Source organism: Phyllostomus discolor, chromosome 11, assembly GCF_004126475.2.
Source record: "Phyllostomus discolor isolate MPI-MPIP mPhyDis1 chromosome 11, mPhyDis1.pri.v3, whole genome shotgun sequence".
Taxonomy (NCBI): domain Eukaryota; kingdom Metazoa; phylum Chordata; class Mammalia; order Chiroptera; family Phyllostomidae; genus Phyllostomus; species Phyllostomus discolor.
In genome coordinates, this window is record NC_040913.2 from 72,030,439 (window position 1) to 72,051,659 (window position 21,221).

Sequence of the window (21,221 nt, forward strand, 5' to 3'; positions counted from 1 at the left end):
AAGTCTCACAGGACACTGGGGTTCCTCATCAATCAGCACACCTCCACGAGCAAACCCAAAGAGCAGACGACTCACCCCGTGTCCGTGACACTTCTTCTGAATGTCACAGTCATAATTCAGAACAGAAGCATTTACACATTGGAAGTTTCTACAGATCTGAAACAAAGGAAGTAATGAGTAAAGAAAACTTGAACACATTAATAAAACCACTCAGAAAAAAAAAAGACCTGGGCATAGATTATTTCATTGGTTAGGAACTCATTCAAACTTTTAAGGAATGGTTATCCCCACGTTATATATTTGCAAATGCAGCAAAGTAAGTAAAATTAATTAACTGACACATAGCTGATCAAAAGGGGAAAGATAATACAAAGGCCAAAAACAAAGATAAAACTGTAATCTGTCCTTCCACATAAACAAAGGGGTGAAAATCCTAAGTAAAATATTTGGATGAGGAAAACTACAGTATTTCTCATTTTATATTTCAGGACATAAATTTGGAGCCAAAGATGAACTACCCAGGACAACAAAAAAGAAGAGGATTCTCCTTTTCCACTTTTCTTCACTCTTAATATTCAGCTCCTCCCCAAAGTAAAAATAAAGTAGTACCAAACCGAAAGCCTGCTCAAAGTGCAGAGTCCGGACTTTAGCAAAACCCAGAAAGGAAAGGACCCAGCCTATCCTATTTCACGGCTATACCAAACGTTTGGTGTTTGGTCCCATTAGTGTGTCAGGGCAGGTACACCTACCAGACATGCCCTGTCCTTCTTGAACAAAAATGTTGTTGACATAGTATGAAAACATAGTAACCTGGACTTTAAAGCCAACATTTTCCAACCAAAAAAAAAAGTGTGGGGGGAGGGGTTGAAAATAACAATGATACATTACACACAGGAGAAACCAGTAGATGCTATTTTTATTCTTGATGTTGGTGGGGGAAGTATGTTAATGTGTTTTTCTTGCTATCAAAAGAACAAATAGTATAGTGAAAAAAGATAAATAACTGTCAAACTGAACTCACACATACACACACACACCACAAACATACAATTTGTGCAATCTAGGAAGAGAGTAAGGTAGAGTAGAAAATATTTTTTAAAAACACCTAAAAACAGCATTAAATGAGATCATAGAAATAGAATGAAACGTTAATAAATTAAACTGTGCCAGTAAACACCAAAGCCCAACCAAATTATAAAAATACAAAATGAAAACAGAGGATATTTATATTACATTGGGACACAAAAAGCTTTTCTAAACATGACATGGAACTAAGACAAAACAATGTTAGCAAGAGTGTGGGGGAAAATAAGACAGCCTCATACACAATTAGTGTAATGGAAATTCTTACCACCTTATTGAGAGGTAAATGGGCAGTGTCTATCAGATTTTAAACGTATATACCTCTTAATTTAAAAAATCGACTAGAAATCTATCCTACAGAAGTACTCACAAAAGTAGGTGAGATTAAATGGAGAACAGTATTCAGTGCTACTAAAAAATAAACTAAATGATAAATAAGAATGTGAAAGATTTGAATATGTAATTATCAAACACGACGTGTTCTAAGTGAGAACACTGTCTTCAAACGCACATTTATCAGAAATGAACATACAGAGTTGACTCATGAAATATGGATGTTTTATTCCTAGAAATGAGCAGAGATATTAAACCCAGCACCAAACCTGAAGCATGCCCAATTTCCAAAGCAAAGCCTCATGTTCATAGTAAATCTGTTTGCCTTCTCTTACGTCACATTTCGGGAAAAGAAAAAGGCATAAGAAGATGTGGCAGATACATACAGTGGAATACTACTCAGCCTTAAGAAAAGAGGTAATACTGCCATTTGCAACAACATGGATGGACCTTGAGAAATCATGCTAAGCCAAATAAGTCAGCCAGAAAAAGTTAAGAACCATATGATTTCACTCATACATGGGATATAAAACTGAAAGCAACAAATAAATAAGAAAAACATACAAACAAAAACTCTCAGACACAGACAACAGTATGGTGGTTTCCAGAAAAAAAGGGTGGGACGGTAAGGGGTAACGGGGTCGACTATGTGGTGACAGGAGATGGTTTGACTCCGGGGGGTGGACACACAGTGCAACATACAGATCATGCATCAGAGAACTGCATAAGTCCATTTGAAACCTACATAATCTTATTAACCAATGTCACCCCAATAAATTTCATTTTAGAAAAAGAAAGACAAGAGCGTATTCGGTTGGTTATGATTTTCAAACCTGCCCATCAGCACTTTTTTTTTCTGTTATCCCAAGAGTTTCAGAGAATAATCTCACACCTGTGGTCATGCACATTTTTAAGTAATCAAGCATCCCAGTTAACCGCATCACCGCTGCCATGAATTCTGCTCGCTACCGATTCACTCGGCCTGTGGTGTCAACAAAAGTCTCTGGATGCCAATGTTGTACTCTTCTCAGGCTGACAGATCACTTCCAAAATCACTTCTAAAGAACAGGGTACCAGTTGACCCTCATTTTTCTCTTGTAACTTTTTTAAACAATAATACATGAACATGGTTAAAAATCAAATAGTGATAAAAGTGCTTATGAAGAATTCTATGACCCATCCCTATCCAGTCTGCCATACTATCCTATTTCTTAATTTACTTATTTTAGACATCATCAATTAATGTCCATATGATAGATAAGAACTTCACCTTCTAACACAAACCCAAATGCCCATTCCCCACCTTCTCAAACTAAATATTGCTTAATATTTATACCATGAACACTGGGATATTAGCCACTTGGTACGTTACATGCCACTATTACTTGAGCAAGCTCATAACTAGGTGACGGAAGACAGGGGAGGCTGATAATTGGAGACCAAAGCATTATCTTTACTACCGATAAAGCAGTTAACAGGACTCAAGTAAACAATGAACTGGGCTTCCTAATTCTGCACCCCAAAAGCAAACTTACCTGCCTAGTCACAGGCTGCTCTGGACAACCACAGGCCTCCCCCCACAGAAGCAGAGCCTGCCCTGCTAAATTTACTGCATGGGTGAGAGAGCAGACCAGAATGCACCCTCTCTGCAGGCAGGGAGATCTGAAAAGAGAAGACAGAAGGGACTGAGCTACCCACGCCCAGTGTCTTCTCCCAAACTCTTCAGCTGCATCAGTCACTTTGCATCCCTTCGGGTGAGGTAAAGGAGAAACACACTGAGGCTGGGAGTGTTACTTCTTTTTCTCCATCTTTATTGAGATATAACTGATGTATAACATAGTGTAAGTTTAACGTATACAACATGTTGATTTGATAAACTTCTACTTCGTGAAATGATTACTACATCAGGCTTATCTAACACCTCCATACTCCCCTAATTACCACTTCTTTTTTGTAGTGAGAACACTTAAGATCTACTGTTTGTTCTTTCAAGTGTATAATACTATTAACCATAATCACCATGCTGAATACTAGATCCTGAGAACTTAATCATCTTATATCTGGAAGTTTGAGGCCTTTGACCAGTATCTCCTGGTCCACCACCCCACCCCTCAGTGCCTGGGAACCACCATTCTATTCTGTTTTTATGAGTTTGGCTTTTTAAATTCCACATATAGGTAAGGTGAGACATTATTTGCCTTCCTCTGACTCAGTTCATTTAGCATAATGCCCTTAAGGTCCATCAATGTTATCTCAAATGGCAGGGTTTCCTTCTCCCTCGTGAATGAATAATATTCCACTATACAGATTATTTCAGTATCTTGGCTACTGTAAATAATGCTACTATGTGCATAGAAGTGCAGATAACTACTCAAGATCCTGTTTTCATTTCTTTTGGTTATATAACTAGAAGTAAAATTGCTGGATCAAACGGTATTTCTATTGTGAATTTTTTGAAGGAATTCCATACTATTTTCCACAGTGGCTATACCAATTTACATTCTCACCAATAAGGCACAAAAGTTTCATTTTCTCTATGTCCTCATTAATACTTATTGCTTGTCTTTTTAATGAGAGCTTATTTAATAGGGATGAGGTGACAGATGTCTTACTGTGGTTTTCATCTGCACTTCCCTGACAATTAGTGATGCTGGGCATGTTTTCAGGTGCCTGTGGGCCATTTGTTGTCTGCTTTGGAAAAATGCATTCTGATCCTGTGCCCATCGCTACTGAGTTGAGTAAGTGCTTTACATATTTTGTAACAACTCTAATCAAATATATGATTTACAAATATTTTCTCCCATTCCATAAGGTGCCTTTTCATTTTGTTCATTATTTCTTTTACTGTGCAGAGGCTTTTTCATTGGATATAGTCCCACTTAATTATTTTTGCTTTTGATGGTTGTGCTTTTGATATAATATCAAAAATACCATTCCAAGCCCAAAGTCAACGAACTTTCTCCCAATTTTTTTTTTCTAGGAGACATACCATTTCAGGCATTATGTTTAAGTCATTAGTTCATTTTGAGTTAAATTTGGTAAGTGGTAAAAGATAGGGATCCAATAGCATTAAAATATTTAACAGCAGGCCCTGGCTGGCGTAGCTCAGTGGATTGTGCGTGGGCTGCAAACCAAAGTATCGCAGGTTCAATTCCCAGTCAGGGTACATGCCCGAGTTGCAGGCCATGACCCCCAGCAACCCCACACTGATGTCTCTCTCTCTCTCTCTCTTTCTCCCTCCCTTCCCTCTCTAAAAATAAATTTAAAAAATAAAATCTAAAAAATATATATATTTAAAAAAACTTAAAAAAAAGCAGTGAGGAATAAAGTGAAGCTTTAAAAAATATATATATTTTACAGCATGTGAATATCCAGTTTTCTCAAAACTACTTATTGAAGAGATGATCCTTTCTCCATCGAGTATTTTTGGCTGTCTTGTCAAATATTAGTTGGCCGTACATGTGGGGGGTTGTTTCGGGATCTCTCTATGCTGTTCTGTTGGTCTAGGTGTCTGTTTTTATGCCAATACCATACCGTTTGATTACTACAGCTTTGTAAAGCAATTTAAAATCAGAAATTGTGATGCCTCCAGCTTTGGTCTTCTCTCTCAAGACTGCTTTGGCTATTCACAGTTCTTGCGGTCCTACACAAATTTTTAGGATTATTTGTTCTATTTCTGTTAAAAAGGCAAATGTCATCTTGACTGCATAGTATTTACAGATGGTTTGGGTAACATGAAAATTTTAACAATATTCTTTCAGTCCATGAACATTAGATATCTTTCCATTTACAGGCGTACTTCGAAGTGATGCTGGTTCAGTTACAAACCACTACGATAAAGTAAATATCGCAATAAAACAAGTAACATGAATTTTGGGCTAGTCAGTGCATATAAAAGATATATTTACACTATCCTGTAGTCTATTCAGTGTGAATAGCATTGTGTCTAATAAATACACAGACCTTAATTTAAAAATGCTTCATTGCTAAAAATGTTAACCATCATCTACGCCTGTTGGGAAAAGGGGGCCATGAGACTGGTTCAGTGCAGGGCAGGGTTGCCATAAACCTTCCACTCACTGAAAACAAAACAGATCGGTATCTGCAGAGTGCAATAAAGTGACGCACAATAAAAGGAGGTGTGCCTGTGTTTGTGTCTTCTTAAACTTCTCTCACCAAAGTCTTATAGTATTCAGTGGACACATCTTTCACCTCCTTGGTCAAATTTATTTATAAGTATTTCATTTTTTTGATGCTGTTGTGAATGGCATGCATTTATTATTCAGTTCATTGTTAATGTATATGCCTGCAACTGATTTCTGTATGTTGATCTTCTATCTTCCAGCTTTACCATATTCATTGATTTTTGGTAAAGCTTTCTGGTGGAGTCTATAGCATTTTCTATGTAAAAGATCATATTATTTGCAAACAAAGACAATGCCACTTTTAGATTATAGTTTGAAGGGCTTTCATTTCTCTTCTCCAACATGCATGTTCTAGCTACAAATTCCAGTACTGTGCTAAATAAATAAGACTGGCAAGATTGTGCACCCTTCTCTTGTTCCTGACTTTCCAGGGATAGCTCTCACCCTTGCACCACTGAGCATGATGTAAGATGCAAGCTTGTCAGATACGGACTTTATTTGTCGGGGGGATTTTTAACATGAACAGGTGTCACATTTTGTCAATGCCTTCCCTGCATCAATTGAGAGAACCTTATGATTTTTATCTTTCATTCTATACTATGATGCATCATTTTTACATACTGAACCATCCTTACATTCCAGAGATAAGTACAAATTGATCCTGTTGTATTATCTTTTTAATGTGCTGCTCAATGAGGTTTGCTAGTATTTTGTTGACAATGTATACATGTATATTCATCAAAGATTTTGAATGGTAATTTTCTTTTCTTTAATGTCCTTGTCTGGCTTTGGCATCGGGGAAATGCTGGATTTGAAATATAAGTTTGAGAATGTTCCCTCCTCTCTGATTTTTTTGAAGAGTTTTTATTGACTTTCAATTTTCTTTAAATCTTTGGTAGAATTCACCAGTTAAACCACTTGGTATTAGGCTTTTCTTGGGAGATTGTTGATTACTGAGTCCATCTCTTGTTGTCGGTCAGATTTTCTATTCCATCATGATTTAGTCTTGGTAGGTTGTATGTTTCTAGAAATGTTTCCATTTACTCTATGTAATCCAATTTCTTAGCATATAATTTTTCACAGCAGTCTCCTGAATTTTTGCACTCCTGTGGCATCAGCTGCAATGTCTCTTCTTTCATTTCTGATTTTATTTATTTGTATCGTCTCTATACTCTGTATTTTATTTTTCATTTCATTCATTGTGTTCTCCAGCTCCAAAATTTCAGTTTGGTTCTTTTTTATCATTTTTATCTCTTTGTTAAACTTCTCATCTTTTCATGTATTGTTTTCCTGATCATGTTAAATTGTCTACATTTTCTTACTGTAGCTCACTGAACTTCCTTTAAAACAGCTATGTGAGCCCTGGCTGGTGTGGCTCAGTGGATTGAGTGCTGGCCTGAGAACAAAAGGGTCACAGGTTCAATTCCCAGACAAGGCACATGCCTGGGTTGCAGGCCAGGTAGGTCTCCAGCAGAGGGCGAGTGAGAAGCATTGATGTTTCCCTCTGTTTCCTCTCCTTCCTCCCTCTCTAAAAATAAATAAATAAAATATTTTATTTTTAAAAAGCTATTTGAGTTCTTCATTGGTAAATAAATCACTTATCATCATGCCTCGGGACCTGTCACTGAAAAACTGATCCTTTGGTGGTGTCATGTTTCCTTAATTGTTGTGAACATTTGGATTGCTGTCCTCACGTTTGAAGCAGCAGTCAACTCCTCCAGTCTTTACTAACTGCCTCCCTGAGACACACACCTTCCCTCAGTCCAGCTAGGGATTCTTCTTGCTTCCACTGGTTGCAGAATTCTTAGGCTTATTGCCTTCCATTGATCTTGAGACACACCAAGCCCCGTGCCGACAACCTCCTTTTTGTTCACTAGGTGTCTGCAAAAGCTCACTCCTGCTACCATTGTTAGGAGAGCGTATGGGGTGCCCACAGGCCACTTGGAAAGACCCACAGGCAAGGCATCTGCAGTCAATTGTGGGTGGGCTTCTGGTGGAGTATGCTAAACATTTAGTAGGATCTGCATTCTTTTAATGCCCTCCAAGGGTCCTATCCCTCTCTCCCAGACTCTTATCATTCCTCAATCATATAGTCACAAGCCAGTACCATTAGTGGGGGAGAAGGAAGGGGCCCTGAATAGCTGGGAAAGCTGGATGCTCACTCCCCAGCTCTCATTTCCCCCATGGGGGAAGTCATGAGCTGAAAAGATCTCTCCTGTCCTAAGCTGTGCTACCTTGGGTAAGGAGGGATTCGGGTCAAGTCAAACCATTTCTCTTACCCTCTCCAATGTGTCCAACTCGCATTTGTTTTGCTCCAACATTGTGCTGGAACGTCCCTGCTGGCAACTTGGACTTCTGCAAGGGCTGTCTTATCTGGGAGTGACTGACTAAGATGTTGTTTTCCAGGGGCTTCCAGACTGTGGCCTGGAAGGGCTGGAGCCAGGCAAAAGCCACTACAGAGTCCACATCCAGGACTGCAGTCTCTGCCTATTACCTGACACAAGGTAGGCAAGGCCCCCTGGTCTCCTGGTGTATGGTGCTGGATCCCACAGCTCCTACAAAGGCACTTCTCTCCATGGATGGATACTGAATTGTTATTTCGGGGGGCACACGAATGAGTGGCCTCCTATTTGTCCATGTTGCTGATGTCACCCCAAAACCCAGGAGTGTTATTTTAATGGAAGTTCCTCCACAAGAAAACAGTGAAATGGGGAATAAATCTCCCTTGCGAATAATTAAGACAAAATGCTGTTGTTCTGAAAGCTAAGTACCAAGACTATATTTTCTTTTAAAGAGCTTTTGTTCCTACTGCAGATAACACTTGCCTTTCTTCTTACACAACTGGCCTTTTGTGTCATTTCCTCTTTCAAGTTCCCTCTCTTTCAAAGAACCTCCTATGGAGTCCCCTTGTCCCAATCAACATTCACTTTCCTGGCCTGTTACACAGCTGTTACCTTGAAATTTCTGTTTGACACACTTCTATATCCTAGATTACATTTCTTTCTCTTTTTGCTTTACTTCCTCATTTGCTGGAACATTATGTTAGATGATTTCCTAAGAAAGGATAAATAAAAGATAAATTTTCTGATCCTTTAAATCTCTGAAATGGTTTTCTTGTGCCCTCTCACTTGTGGATGCTGTGGCTGTACGCAGAATTCTGGGTTGCGAATCCTGCAGAAACATGAAAGTATTGCTCCTTTGTCTTCCAGAAGTTGGTTTGCAACCTCATTCTTTTATATGCAGCCTATTTTGGGAGGTGCTTGTTTGTTTGTTTGTTTGTTTGTTCTCTAGAAGCTACTAGGATTTTTCTTCACAAGTACTCTAAGATTTCATAATTGCCCACTCTTCTAGTTTTCTTTCTCTAAATTTGACATTTTAATTAGCTGGATTTAAAAATCTGTATTTGATCCTGGCAGGCTTTTATCTTTTCTCTCATAATTTGTCTCAGTATGTTTGTTCGGCTTCCTCAGAGATTTAACTTTATCTAACAATCCATCTCAGTTCACTTATGTTGCATGAAGGGAACAGCGCCCCGGGGTTAGGATAGGGACACAGGCACCTCTTAAGAGGGTGGCCAAACATAATACCAAAAATGTTGGCTTCTCATCCCCAACCTCGAGGCCTAGGCAAATGGCTGCTGGTACTTGTGGCCAGGATAACAAAAGCAGACAGAAGAGAGAAGGGGCTAGTCCCCCCCTACTAGTCTTTAATAGACTAAAAGTGATTCCATTTCAGTGTCATGGTTCACCCCACTCTCAGCTATAACCATTATTTCCAAATCACCAATTCATTTAGGGTTCTGCAAGGCTCAGAAAGTCTTCTTGTTCACATCCTACCAGTTTGCGCTGTAAGTTGTAGGTTCTACTACTCTGTCAAGCTGATTTCTGTCTTCTTTCAGGTTTCCAAAATTTATGGAAAACTTTGTTTACCAATGAAGTCTCATATATATCCTGCTTCGGGATCTATTCCCTATTTTTTCATTTATATTCTGAGAGGATTTGGATAAATGAATATTACAATCCAACATCTTGTATGGATGTTTTTTCTAATTCATATTTTAACTCTGTAGTTAATTAATCTGTAATAATTGACTGTGATAACTACTTTTACGGTCCACATGTATGGGATATACAGTGCCAGATAGGTGATCAAACATTTTTCTGAGTGTTTCTATGAGAGTGTTTTTTGGTGAGGTGAGCATTTAAATCAATAGACAATTAAGCAAACTGCTTCCCTAACATGCATGAGCCTTATCCAATCAGCTGACACAGCTGCAATAAAACAAAAAGGCTAACCCTCCCCTCAGTAACAGGGAATTTCACCTGCCTGAATGTTTTCAGTCTGGGGCTGCTGTCTTCCTCCTTGCCATAAGCCTTCTCCAGCCCTGCTCCTACTCGATGGCATCCCGCAGAGAATTCTTACAGTTTCTGCCCTATCCTTAATTACCTTTTTCAAATTATATATTCCAAACAAAAGAGGAATTTGGCCTAGTTCAAATGGAACTACTGGCATTACATCAGGAGATGGCTAACTCCTGGCTCCTATCTGGTCGGGACAGCAGGGAGCATGGGCAGGATGAACACTGTGAGATTTCTAGTACAGAGACACACATGGATGCTCACACACACACATCCACACACCCCTGGAAATCACCTAAGTGTCCCAATAATGGCAGACTGACTAATAAATTACAGCACATTGATGGGGAGGGGAAATATGCACAGTATGTGGCAACACAGAAACCATTAGTTATGATACATGAAAGAAATCTGGATAGTAGAAGTATAATTATTCTTAATTTTGCTCTTGGTGGCTTCCTAGTTCCCCAAATTTCTATAATAAATATAGATTTCTTTTATAATCAAAAAAGATCAATCACTTACTTTGCATAATGATTTTGTAAATTTTACTTTGTAAACAGGAAACATTTTAGTTACCTTTCCAGCACCACATTTTGTGCCTTCATTCACCATCCCGGGATCTGGAACATCTGATCCTAGCTGGAAATCCACGCCCCAGCATTTGGTGCCTCCACTGGGAGTCTGAATAATAGCAGGCACAATTCCAAACACAGGCATGTCTTGTACATTCTCACACTGAAGCTTCCCACACAAAGCATTCCTATAAAGATTGAAAAAGAATGCAAACATAAAATGCATCTGCTATAGACACAAAAGAAAAATTATATTTCTATGTGTGTAGACAGAAAGCGTTCTGCTATTTAGAGGAAGGTAATCTCCACAGAAAAAGTGTATGAGAGCAACGGAGATCAACACAACTCTCTACATACTGCAGAGAAGAAGAGAGACAAGTGGATGCTTGGATGCAAATTAGCAGGGTACCAGGTGGTGCCGAGGCTCCTTTCTTCACAGCTAATCCCTCTTCGCTATCTGCTAGGGTTCAAAAAGTCTAACTAATAGTTTCTTAGAAATATAACTTTATAAATACTATACCCAGAAAATAATAGAACTACATCAAAATTCAGTGGTGTCCTCTTAAAGAGTTATGGTAAGGAGAAAACTAGATTCTGTAGTGTGAAATAACTAAGAAAGGACTCTGGCATTCTTGGCTTGGTTATTGCTTAATTAAAGACTCAATCATAATTCATCAATACACCAAGGCTGTGTGAGTTAAATGCCCTTCCTGAAACCTTTAATAACACAGTGAGTACACCTAACATCAACTTTTATGATGCTGTATTAAAATTTCCTACTTATCTTCTGATTCAAGCACCCACCCTATACCTGAATCTCCTCTATATCACTGCCATTATAGTCATTATAGGGTTTTGTTTTCCAATTTCTCTAACTCGCCACCTCCTAAAAATTCCCTCTCTAGTTTTAATAACTTTTCTTCACTTCTTGAGTTAAATTCTGTCTCCCTGTAACTTTCCCTCATTGGCCCCAGATCTTCACATGAGACCACATAGATAATGTCTTTTCCTTCTGCCACATGGCAGCTATTTTAGGACACTTACAATGAAGCTCCTAATTACTTACTTCTCCAGTGTGATAGCCTACAACCATTTCTCATGCAACAAGAAAGGTCTTTTATAAATATGTTCCAGTTTGTCTCACTGCCTCTGAAACACACAGCTCAGAGTAGAGCATGAAATTTCAGTTACAGCCTAACTAACAAATGAAGAACAAAATGGTTCTCTCTCATTTCCTTTATTCCACATACTATACTTCTTTTAAGCCCAAGATTATAGGAGCTTTTGTGGTAACTACATCAATATGTAATATTACATTCTTAATGCCCTTGAACTTATCACTAGTTAAACCTCTGCAAAGGCTGCTATTAAGTCTCCTCTTCCTTCTGTCTGTCCTGTGCTCAAAAGTTCGTCGTTTTGTCCCAACTTTCATTTATCCTTATGTCACCAGCTACTCACTGGGTAACTTGAGTAAGGTGCTTAAACTTTCTAAGCTTCAGTCTCTTCATCTGGAAAACAAGAGATAAATGCCTATCTCACATGGGTATTTGAAGTTTGACACAAAAAACCTCTAGAGCAAAGCACAGCGTAAAGCAGACCTCAGTTAACCCCTGTCGGAGCCCTCCAAAGTTCATGCTGCTATGACACACTCGGTGCTTCATCTGTAGTCTCGGTGGCATACTGAAGTTTAAAAAGCTATGAGCTGATTTCTCCAAAGAATCTGCAGGCAAGAGGGGGCTGGGAACCAGTATTCAAAGTCATGAAAGGCAAGGACCCACATCCAAGATTGCTCTAGCCAGCAAAGCTATCATTTAGAATGGGAGGGCAGATAAAGTGCTTCTCAGATAAGGTCAAGTTACAGGAGTTCATCATCACCAAGCCCTTATTATGTGAAATGTTAAAGGGACTTATCTAAGAAAAAGAAGATCAAAACTATGAACAGTTAATTGACAACAAAGATACAACTATCAACAACTGAACCTAAAAAAAACAAAAACAAAAAGTAAACTAAGCAAACAACTAGAACAGGAACAGAATCACAGAAGTAGAGATCACATGGAGGGTTATCAGCGGGGAGGAGGGGGGAGGAGAATGGGGGAAAAGGTACAGGGAAGAAGAAGCATAATTGGTAGGCACAAAATAGACAGGGGAAGCTTGAGAATACTACGGGAAATGAAGAAGTGAAAGAACTTGTATGTATGACCCATGGACAGGAACTAAGGGACAGGGAGAATGCTGGAGGGAATGGGGTTACTGGACAGAGGGGTATAAAGGGGAGAAAAAAGAATGGGACAACTGTAACAGCATAATGAGTAAAATATACTTAAAAGAAAGAAAAGACAGCTGACCCTTGAACAGCACGAGTTTGAACTACACAGGTCCAGTTATACACAGATTTTTTTCAATGCATACTATAAATGTATTTGCCTTTCCTTATGATTTTCTTAGTGATATATTCTTTTCTCTAGCTAGCTTCTTTATTATAACACACATATATAATGCATATTAAATACAAAATATGTATTAATTAACTGCTTATGTTATCAGTAAGGTTTCCAGTCAACAGTAAGCTACTAGTAGTTAAGTTTGAGGGAAGTCACAAAGTTCTGACTACGTGAGGGGTCAGCGCCCCAAATCCCCATGTTGTTCAAGGATCAATTGAACTCTTAATACATATAAAGCTGTTACATATCAGTAAGAAAACTATAGCCACTTCAACAGAGACGTTAGCAAAAATGCATGAAAATAGGCAATTCACAAAACAGGAATATAAACAGCCAGCAAAGCTAAGAGTCGTTCATTGTTATATTCATAAAAGATATTCTATTACAAGTCTCAGGAGAATAATCAGTTCAGGCAAGGATCATCAGTGCAGGTAAAACCATCAAGTCAAACACTGGGTGGGGGGGGCTGGGTATTCGTAGGGGACAGCATTGTCACTCCACACATTACCTCAGAGCTGCAATGGGGAAGACAACTACAAGCTCTGGTCACTGCCACCTAGTAACTTTGTTAATAAAACAGACCAGAATTCTTTGTCTTCTTGATATAAAGCACTGCTTAAAGTAGCCTTCCCCCAAACGTTTCACCTAAATCTAATTAAGAACTTAGATTTAACTTCAGAGTTATAAAAAACTCAGGGGGTAGAGACACAAGTTAAGCAACATTGAGAAGAAACTATCAAAGGGAACCAGAATGACTAGCCCAGTCATCTGCTCAGTGAAGAATAATATTTTAGATTAAAAGTGACTTAAGTGACATGACAAATAACTGCAATGTGTGATCCTTAACTAAGTCCTAATACAGAAAAAAATAGCTATGAAAGGCAATTTGAGGACAATTGGAAAAATGTTAATATTGACCAGGTAGTACACAATTCTAGAAAACTGTTCATGTTCGTAGGTACAATAATGGTATCGTCAATGGCCTTTGTGTTAGAGATAAAAACGGAGGAATTTAGGAGTGATTTAGGAGTGAAATATCCTAATGTCTATAATTCACTTGCAAATGGTTCAGCAAAGTCTACACAAAGTAAATATGATAAAACATTAACAACATTTTAACCTAGGATATATGGATTTTCATCATACTATTCTTCCTACTCCTCTGTATATTTGAAAATTTTCGTTGAAGAAGTTTAACAGGATGACACCCTCTGTGCTGAAGGAGAAGGCAGCTCTCAGGGAAACAGGCCAAGACGTGCACCGCAGTGTCTCAGTGCGCACGGCAGAGGGCGGAAGTGGGGTGGGGACCAGATTACGTTTGTGCATAAAGAAACTCGGCAAAGACACTCAGGAAGCTAAAAGCAGTAGGTGCAGGGAGGGAGGGTAAGAACAGGGGAAAAGAGTACAGGAGTGGAAGCCACATTTTCTCTATACCCCTTGACACATTTTCTGAATAACCAACAATAAAAATAAGTAATGATTTACAAATTCATTTGTAACAAAGATGAATTACCTATTTGATATAACAAATTGGAAAAGTATTTTTTAAGATAATACTCCGGCATTGGTGAGAGGGCAGTGCAAATACAAGTCAGTTAAACATGTCGAAGGTCAATTCAGAAGTGTCTATAAAGACCCTTAAAATTATTCTCCTTATTCTTTGACTAAGAAAAATCTCTGGAAACATTCAGAGAAATAAACAAATACCTAAACTGTATTTAACATGGCCTTATTTAAAATAGCAAATTACTGGGAAAAACATAAACTTCTAACATAAGGAAATGGTTAAAAGAAGCTGGATGAGTACTATAAATTGGAAAGTGAATACATCAATTTATAAATCAGTATTAATCATAATGTAAATTTTGTTTATATGTGTATATGTGGGTCTGAGTACACACATGTGTGTATATATGTATGATGAACATGTATGTTTATAAATGTATATACACAGGAGAAAGACATTCAACAAAAGTTTAACAAAGTATCTCTGAAAAATAGGACCACATATGATCACTGTCTTTACACTATTCTAGATTTTATACATTTTCTATGATGCATTTTCTATGATGATTGTAGAGATAATGATGATGACAATGAGTCCAACAACAAACTCTTCTTAATGCTAACTCCCATCAACTCATTCGGTCTTCAAAATGACACTGAGAAATAGGTATCATTATTATTCCCACTTCACAGAAATGAAAAATGAGGTAAGCAATTAAAACAACTTGTCCAAAGTGTCAGAGATCTTCAGTGGTTAAAGCAGAATTCAAACGCAAACAGTCTAATTTCAGATGAGTATTCCTAACGACTCTATTATGCTTATTATATATCCTTATTAAACTATTATAAAATGTTTTTCAAATCAGCTACCCAGCACTTTATAAGTTTCATATGTGTAATTTCTATATTTTCATCAGGATATTCATAAAAAGATGGAAACATAACCAGACTAAAGATAAGGATAATGAATGTCCAGCAAACTCTTAAGCCTGAGTTAATCCACTTATCCCAAGGTTTTAGCTCAGTTCATTCAAACTAATTCTCCACTCATTAGCTACTTTGGATATAAAATATTCCCGTAGTAAATATACTATACACTTATTAAGAATAATAGTTTGACTTCCCCCAGAAAAACAGTGCTGTATAAATGCAGGAGAATTTATATCTACAACTACTTTTGAGACTATACACAAAATATATTCAAAATGATTATGTTCATAACCCCTTTTGAAATTCTTTCTTGTTTTTTAACTGCCCTCAATCTACTGTTTTACAGTTTCAAGAAAGGTATTAAGGACACCCATTAGAGGGATGTCTGAGAAAGTGTTCCTTAGGGAGGCCATACTTGAACCGAGATCAGCGGGGCGGAGCGAGCAGGCCAGGCAGAAGGAACAGCACATGGCAAGGCCCTGTGGTAGAAGGCAGGCCAGCACAGCCAAAGCACTGCATAATATTTAATGGATGGGTAGAGAAAGGTGATCCTACAAATAAACACATTAAAGGAGCATCCAGAAACACATAAAAAACACTAGAAGACCATTCTACACAAAAGCCAAGGAAAAAGGATTCTTCGAGTTGAAAATGGTCAATATAGTTGAATGCCATAGAAAGGTCAAGTAGACCTAAAAATGTCTGGTTGGATTTAGTGGTACAAAGGTCACTATTGTTATTTTTTCTTAGTAAGCAATGCTTTACTACTGGGGCTTAGCTTGACTGGCAGAGTTGGGGGTGGAGTGAGAAGAGATTCACGGCATTACAAAATCATTGCAACTATATGATAGTGTGTGTATGTATAGTGTACAGAAACAAAAAAGGAAAGATATATACTGAAATTCATGAATAATATACTTTGAGATTATGGATGATTTTTTCTCATTTATAATTTTTAATATTATTAATTTTTATATAAGCAAATGTTATAGAAAAGGGGTTTTATAGGGTTGAACAATGGGGAAAAAGGCAGGACAACTGTAATTGAACAACAATTAAAAATTTTTTTACCCCTGGCTGGCGTAGCTCAGTGGATTGAGTGCGGGCTGGGAACCAAAGTGTCCCAGGTTCGATTCCCAGCCAGGGTACATTCCTGGGTTGCAGGCCATAACCCCCAGCAACCGCACATTGATGTTTCTCTCTCTCTCTCTCCCTCCTTTCCCTCCCTAAAAATAAATAAATAAAATTAAAAAAAAAAAAATTTTTTTTTAAAAGAAAAAGGGTTTTAATTTGTCATTTTTAAATTATAGAGCTAGAAGAAAATAATAAAATACAAAATTCTGTACCTTAATGGATTTAGCAGCATAATCTTTTAATGAAAAAAAGAAAGAGGAAGAAGAGGGTTTATTTGAGGTTCCTACTATAGAACACAGATAAACAAAGTAAGGTTCTAAAAATCCTTGGCTTTAGATAGGTAATGTCAAGAGGGATGACTTATTTTACCAGTTCTGTTCAGAGTCTCTCGGAAACCTTATGTTGCAATATTGTAAGCCTGAAAAGTTAGGTATTCAAGGGGGAGAAACTGGCAGTCACAAGGAGTTATAAAAGATGACTGGTCTTGTAATCTCTCTAATTGCTTTAGAATCTTGCCAGCACTTACCCAGTGGCACACTTCTTGTATTCATTGCCAGAGAAGCCACAATTGCCAAATCTGTCACCTTTAGAATTCACATCAATGAAGCAATCTTTGGGGGCAGCCTTGGCTTCTGTAACATTAAAAAAGTTTTTTTTAAATAATGCTATGGCAGTTTAACTCAGAAATAAAAGTCTTACCGATGAGAGTCCACACACCTGGGTGAACTGCCTCGATGCCTCTGCAAACGTTTCAGGCCTTACAGAGAAAACATTTTTTTAAAGATTCTATTTATTTTTAGACAGAGGGGAAGGGAGGGAGAAAAAGAAAGGAAAACACCAACGTGTGGTTGCCTCTTGTGCGCCCCCTACTGGGAAGCTGGCCTGCAACCCAGGCATGTGCCCTGATCTGGGCATAGAACCTGCGACCCTTTGGTTCGCAGGACGGTGTTCAGTCCACTGAGCCACACCAGCCAGGGCAGATAAAACACTGTTTGCTCCACATTTTATACTTAACAACCAACTGTAAAAATAAAGTTTAGATTGCACTTAAAAGTTAGCCTACACAAGGTGCCATTAAATGAGATGAAATGATAAAAGAATTAAAACCCATACACAGTATGGGCAGCATTTTCAGCACAGTCATTCTCACTGTTCTCAAACACACATCTACTGCAGTCTGGATAAATCAGGTGGGGAAGGGTTCGTGAAAATATTGCCAGCTATCATTAATTGTTTTTTTTTTCTTTACCCTATATGGAGGCTTAATTCAGGTATTCCTAGTAATGACGAACAGCCATGGCAGCTGATAAAGTATCAAACCATTCTTGCCTCCTTCTATTTGATGTATGTATCACCAATGTTCAGTTTTTTCCGCTTAATTACACATTTCTAAAAATATTTAACTTATAAATATTTTAAGCCAAAATGCCAGTACTTTCTATTTAACATACAAAATTCACTTGTGTATCTTACACATCTAATGCTATGTGATTTAGTTTAAAAGAAAATGGATACGAGGGAAAGGACTTGAAGCAAAAATGAGGCAGAGGATCAAGTAATATGAACACTGAAAGCAGAATGCTTGCATGGAAGAGAGGTCGTATGGCAATATCGCCAGCAAAGCTCTTCTACAGAATGGAAACAGCTATAAAAACTTCAGATAATCTCCAAAGAAAAAAATCACTACAGTTCTTTTAGTGCTAGGCATTTTTTTTTTGCAGGCCTCTGTAAGATCTTTGCTAAATAACAGTATTTACTCCATTAAGAAGCGTATCTAAAATTACTTTTTCTAGTCTGGAAGAACCTGCCTATTTCCACGAAATACATGTATCAGAAGTCGACAGATCTCTGCCACTCTCGTCCCACAGCCTGACTTATATAAAAAAGTCCCATTTAATTCTCCAACAGTCCTCTGTCCTCCTGTTTATCTTACCTACCAGGAGGTAGGGAGTCCCACAGAAACTAAAGAGAGCAGAAGTCTGGTCAAAATCCACAACTCTAGCTTCGAAGAAATCAATCCAGCATTTTTTTAAATCTTTGCCCAAGGATATGTTTTATTGATTTTAGAGAGAGAAGAAGGGGAGACAGAGAAACATTGATCAGTTACCTCTCATTCACACCCCGACACCCCAACCTGGGATCAAACCTGTAACTTAGGTATGTGCCCTGACCAGAAACCAAACCCACTCCAACCAGCTGAGCCATCTGGTCTGGGCACAAACCCAACATTTTTGGCAAACACCCCATGACTGTATGAGATTGGCTGACTGCCCCTGGTATCAGCAGACAAGGTAGGGGGAAAAGGATAAGCTCAGGTATTCAAATTCCCAGCTTAATCACTGTATAAATACCCTGAAAGCTCTGTGTGACCTGAAAAAGGCCCTTATCTCCTGTAGTGACAGAGCTGAGGTGGCTAAAAATCAAACCCAGAATCTCGTTCTCCAACTGGCTGAATTACAACCCAAGATGAACTCCCAGCCTCATGGGGCACCTGTCATTAAGTCGAAGGCAGTGGTTGCGAAAGAATGAGACCCTGCAAGTTGAATGGAAATGCGAGAGGAGGTCCTGATGAAGCTGGGAACGCTGAGCCCCTAAATTCTGAAGAGTCGACTTTGTCAGGGAAGCAACAGCTCCACCCTCATCTAAGGGGATTAAGCGTGTCTGCATGAGGAAATGATGGGGATATCCCCGAGGAAGTCACCATGCAAGACAATGGTGAGGGGCCTCAGGACTCACCCCTACCCCCCCCTTTGCTTCTAGACCTCTAATTAGACTCAAGTCTCAGCAGCCCCCTAAAGTGACATAATAAATGTGACCCATAAGAAGGTATGTTACACACCAATCAAATTATTTGGGTTTTCAAATTTATACACATAGAAATATGGAGAACACGTGGGAGAATGAATATTAAAGGTATGGGATAATGGTTAAAAAAAACAAAGTATAATCAGGTCAAATTTACTGACATGAGCAGAGATTCTACATTTAATGTTGCAGCAAGGGGAGCTAGGGCTGTAACAGTTTGTGAGGTTGTTGGCTGAAACATGAACCAAAAGGCGACCCACAGCGAGTGAGCTGGAAATGCTGGACTTGCCTTGGCTTAATATAGAAAACAGACCCATGAACTTAACAGAACTTGTAATGCTACGGTGGATTTTCCATTCGGAACCTACTCACTCTGAGAGGGCCCAGAAGACACACCTTTCCCCGTGATGAGAAATAAATTGTGAAGGAAGCCCCAGCACACCTGAATAGCACACCTGATCACTCTTCTCTGCAGGCCACTTTACACTGGGACCTAGAGGCACTGAACTGGGAAACCTAAATGCAATGGAAGTACCTGGACCCCCGGCCGCAGGGCCCAGTGCAAAGGCACTCAGCTGCAAAGGCACAGTGGACGTCTTGACCGTAATAGAGAGCAAAGTCAAAGTCTGACTCGCACAGACCTCTGGTTAATCATGATGTTCCAAGAAGTGAAAAAACTGGAAGCCTACTAGTAAATTCTTACTAGATCTGTAGAAGCAGAAAAGTTCTAGGTCAAGTGAGAAGTCCAACCTGAATCAAAAGAACTGAGTCAGGAGTCCTCATCAATCCCCAGATTTGAGTCACATTACACATCCTGAACCCCTCAATTGAAAAAGGACCCTAGTACACTGCCAAAAGTTTATACTGTCAATCTTCCTCCCTTTCTACCCCAACAGGATTTAGGGCCTTTTCCCAGCATAACTGTCCACTGTGGAAGAGGAAATAACCAGACCGTTCATGTACAACTAGACACTGGCTCTGAACGGACACCAATTCCAGGAGACTCACGCAGCACTGCGGTCTACCTGTCAGAGCAGGGACTGATGGAAGGAGATGACCAGTGGAGTTCTAGCTCAGGTCTGCCTCAGCCCTGGCCCAGTGCATCTCCAAACCCATCCCATGGTCATTTCCCGAGTTCTAGAATGGATCACTGGAATAGACATAATAGCAGCGGACAGAATCCCTACATTGGTTCCCTGACCTGTGGAGTGAGGGCTATTATGATGGGAAAGGCCAAGCAGAAGCCACTGGAACTGTCTCTACAGAGGAAAAGAGTAAATTAGAGAGAATATCGCGATCCTGGGAAGACTGCAGAGATGATTACCACCACCAAGGGCAAGAAAGATTCAGGGGTGGCAAGTCCCAGTGCATTCCAATTCAGTTCACTACTGGGCCTGAGCAAAAGGCAAGTGGACCTTGCAAAATGACAGTGGATTATCATAAGCTTTGCCAGTGGTGACTGTAACAACACCTATTGTGCCAATGTTGGTTTCATTGTTAGAGCAAGCTAACATATCTTCTGGTGCGTGGTATGCAGCTATTCAGTCAACATATGCTTTTTTCTCCATGCCGGTCAATGAGGACCACCAGAAGCAGTCTGTTTCCAGCTGGAAGAAGGCCAATAGTGATATGCCTTCACTAGGTGTATCACTCTCCTCTCTCAGGGGGATAGCAACTCTCCAGCCCCATATCATCATTTAATTTGCAGGGATTTCAATCACCTTTCCCTTCTACAAGATTTCACAAGATATCTCTTTACAGGCAAAACACAAGATGTTTGTACCCCACGTGAACGCTCACCATGAAGTGACCTCAGCAAGGGAGAATTTTAGTAGTCAGGTGGATAGGGTAATTATCCTACCCATTCTATGGATACCACTCAACCTCCTTCCACAGTCATCCCTGTCA

General features: G+C 39.0%; 1 protein-coding gene across 2 annotated transcripts in view; it reads right to left on the minus strand.

Moving 5' to 3' along the window:
* Window positions 1-21,221, minus strand: part of ADAM9 (ADAM metallopeptidase domain 9) — a 98,783-nt gene that overhangs the window by 18,135 nt on the left and 59,427 nt on the right. Inside the window, exons 15-18 of one of the 2 annotated variants that reach the window (XM_036011578.1) lie at window positions 17,035-17,140; window positions 10,499-10,682; window positions 2,952-3,078; window positions 76-156 (exon numbers count right to left, since the gene is read on the minus strand). In XM_036011578.1, coding sequence (XP_035867471.1) covers window positions 2,956-3,078; window positions 10,499-10,682; window positions 17,035-17,140 — 413 coding nt within the window. In that variant the 3' untranslated portion in view covers window positions 76-156; window positions 2,952-2,955. Of the gene's footprint in view, window positions 1-75; window positions 157-2,951; window positions 3,079-10,498; window positions 10,683-17,034; window positions 17,141-21,221 lie in introns of those variants that run through there. The other variant, XM_028526478.2, reaches the window with a different exon arrangement.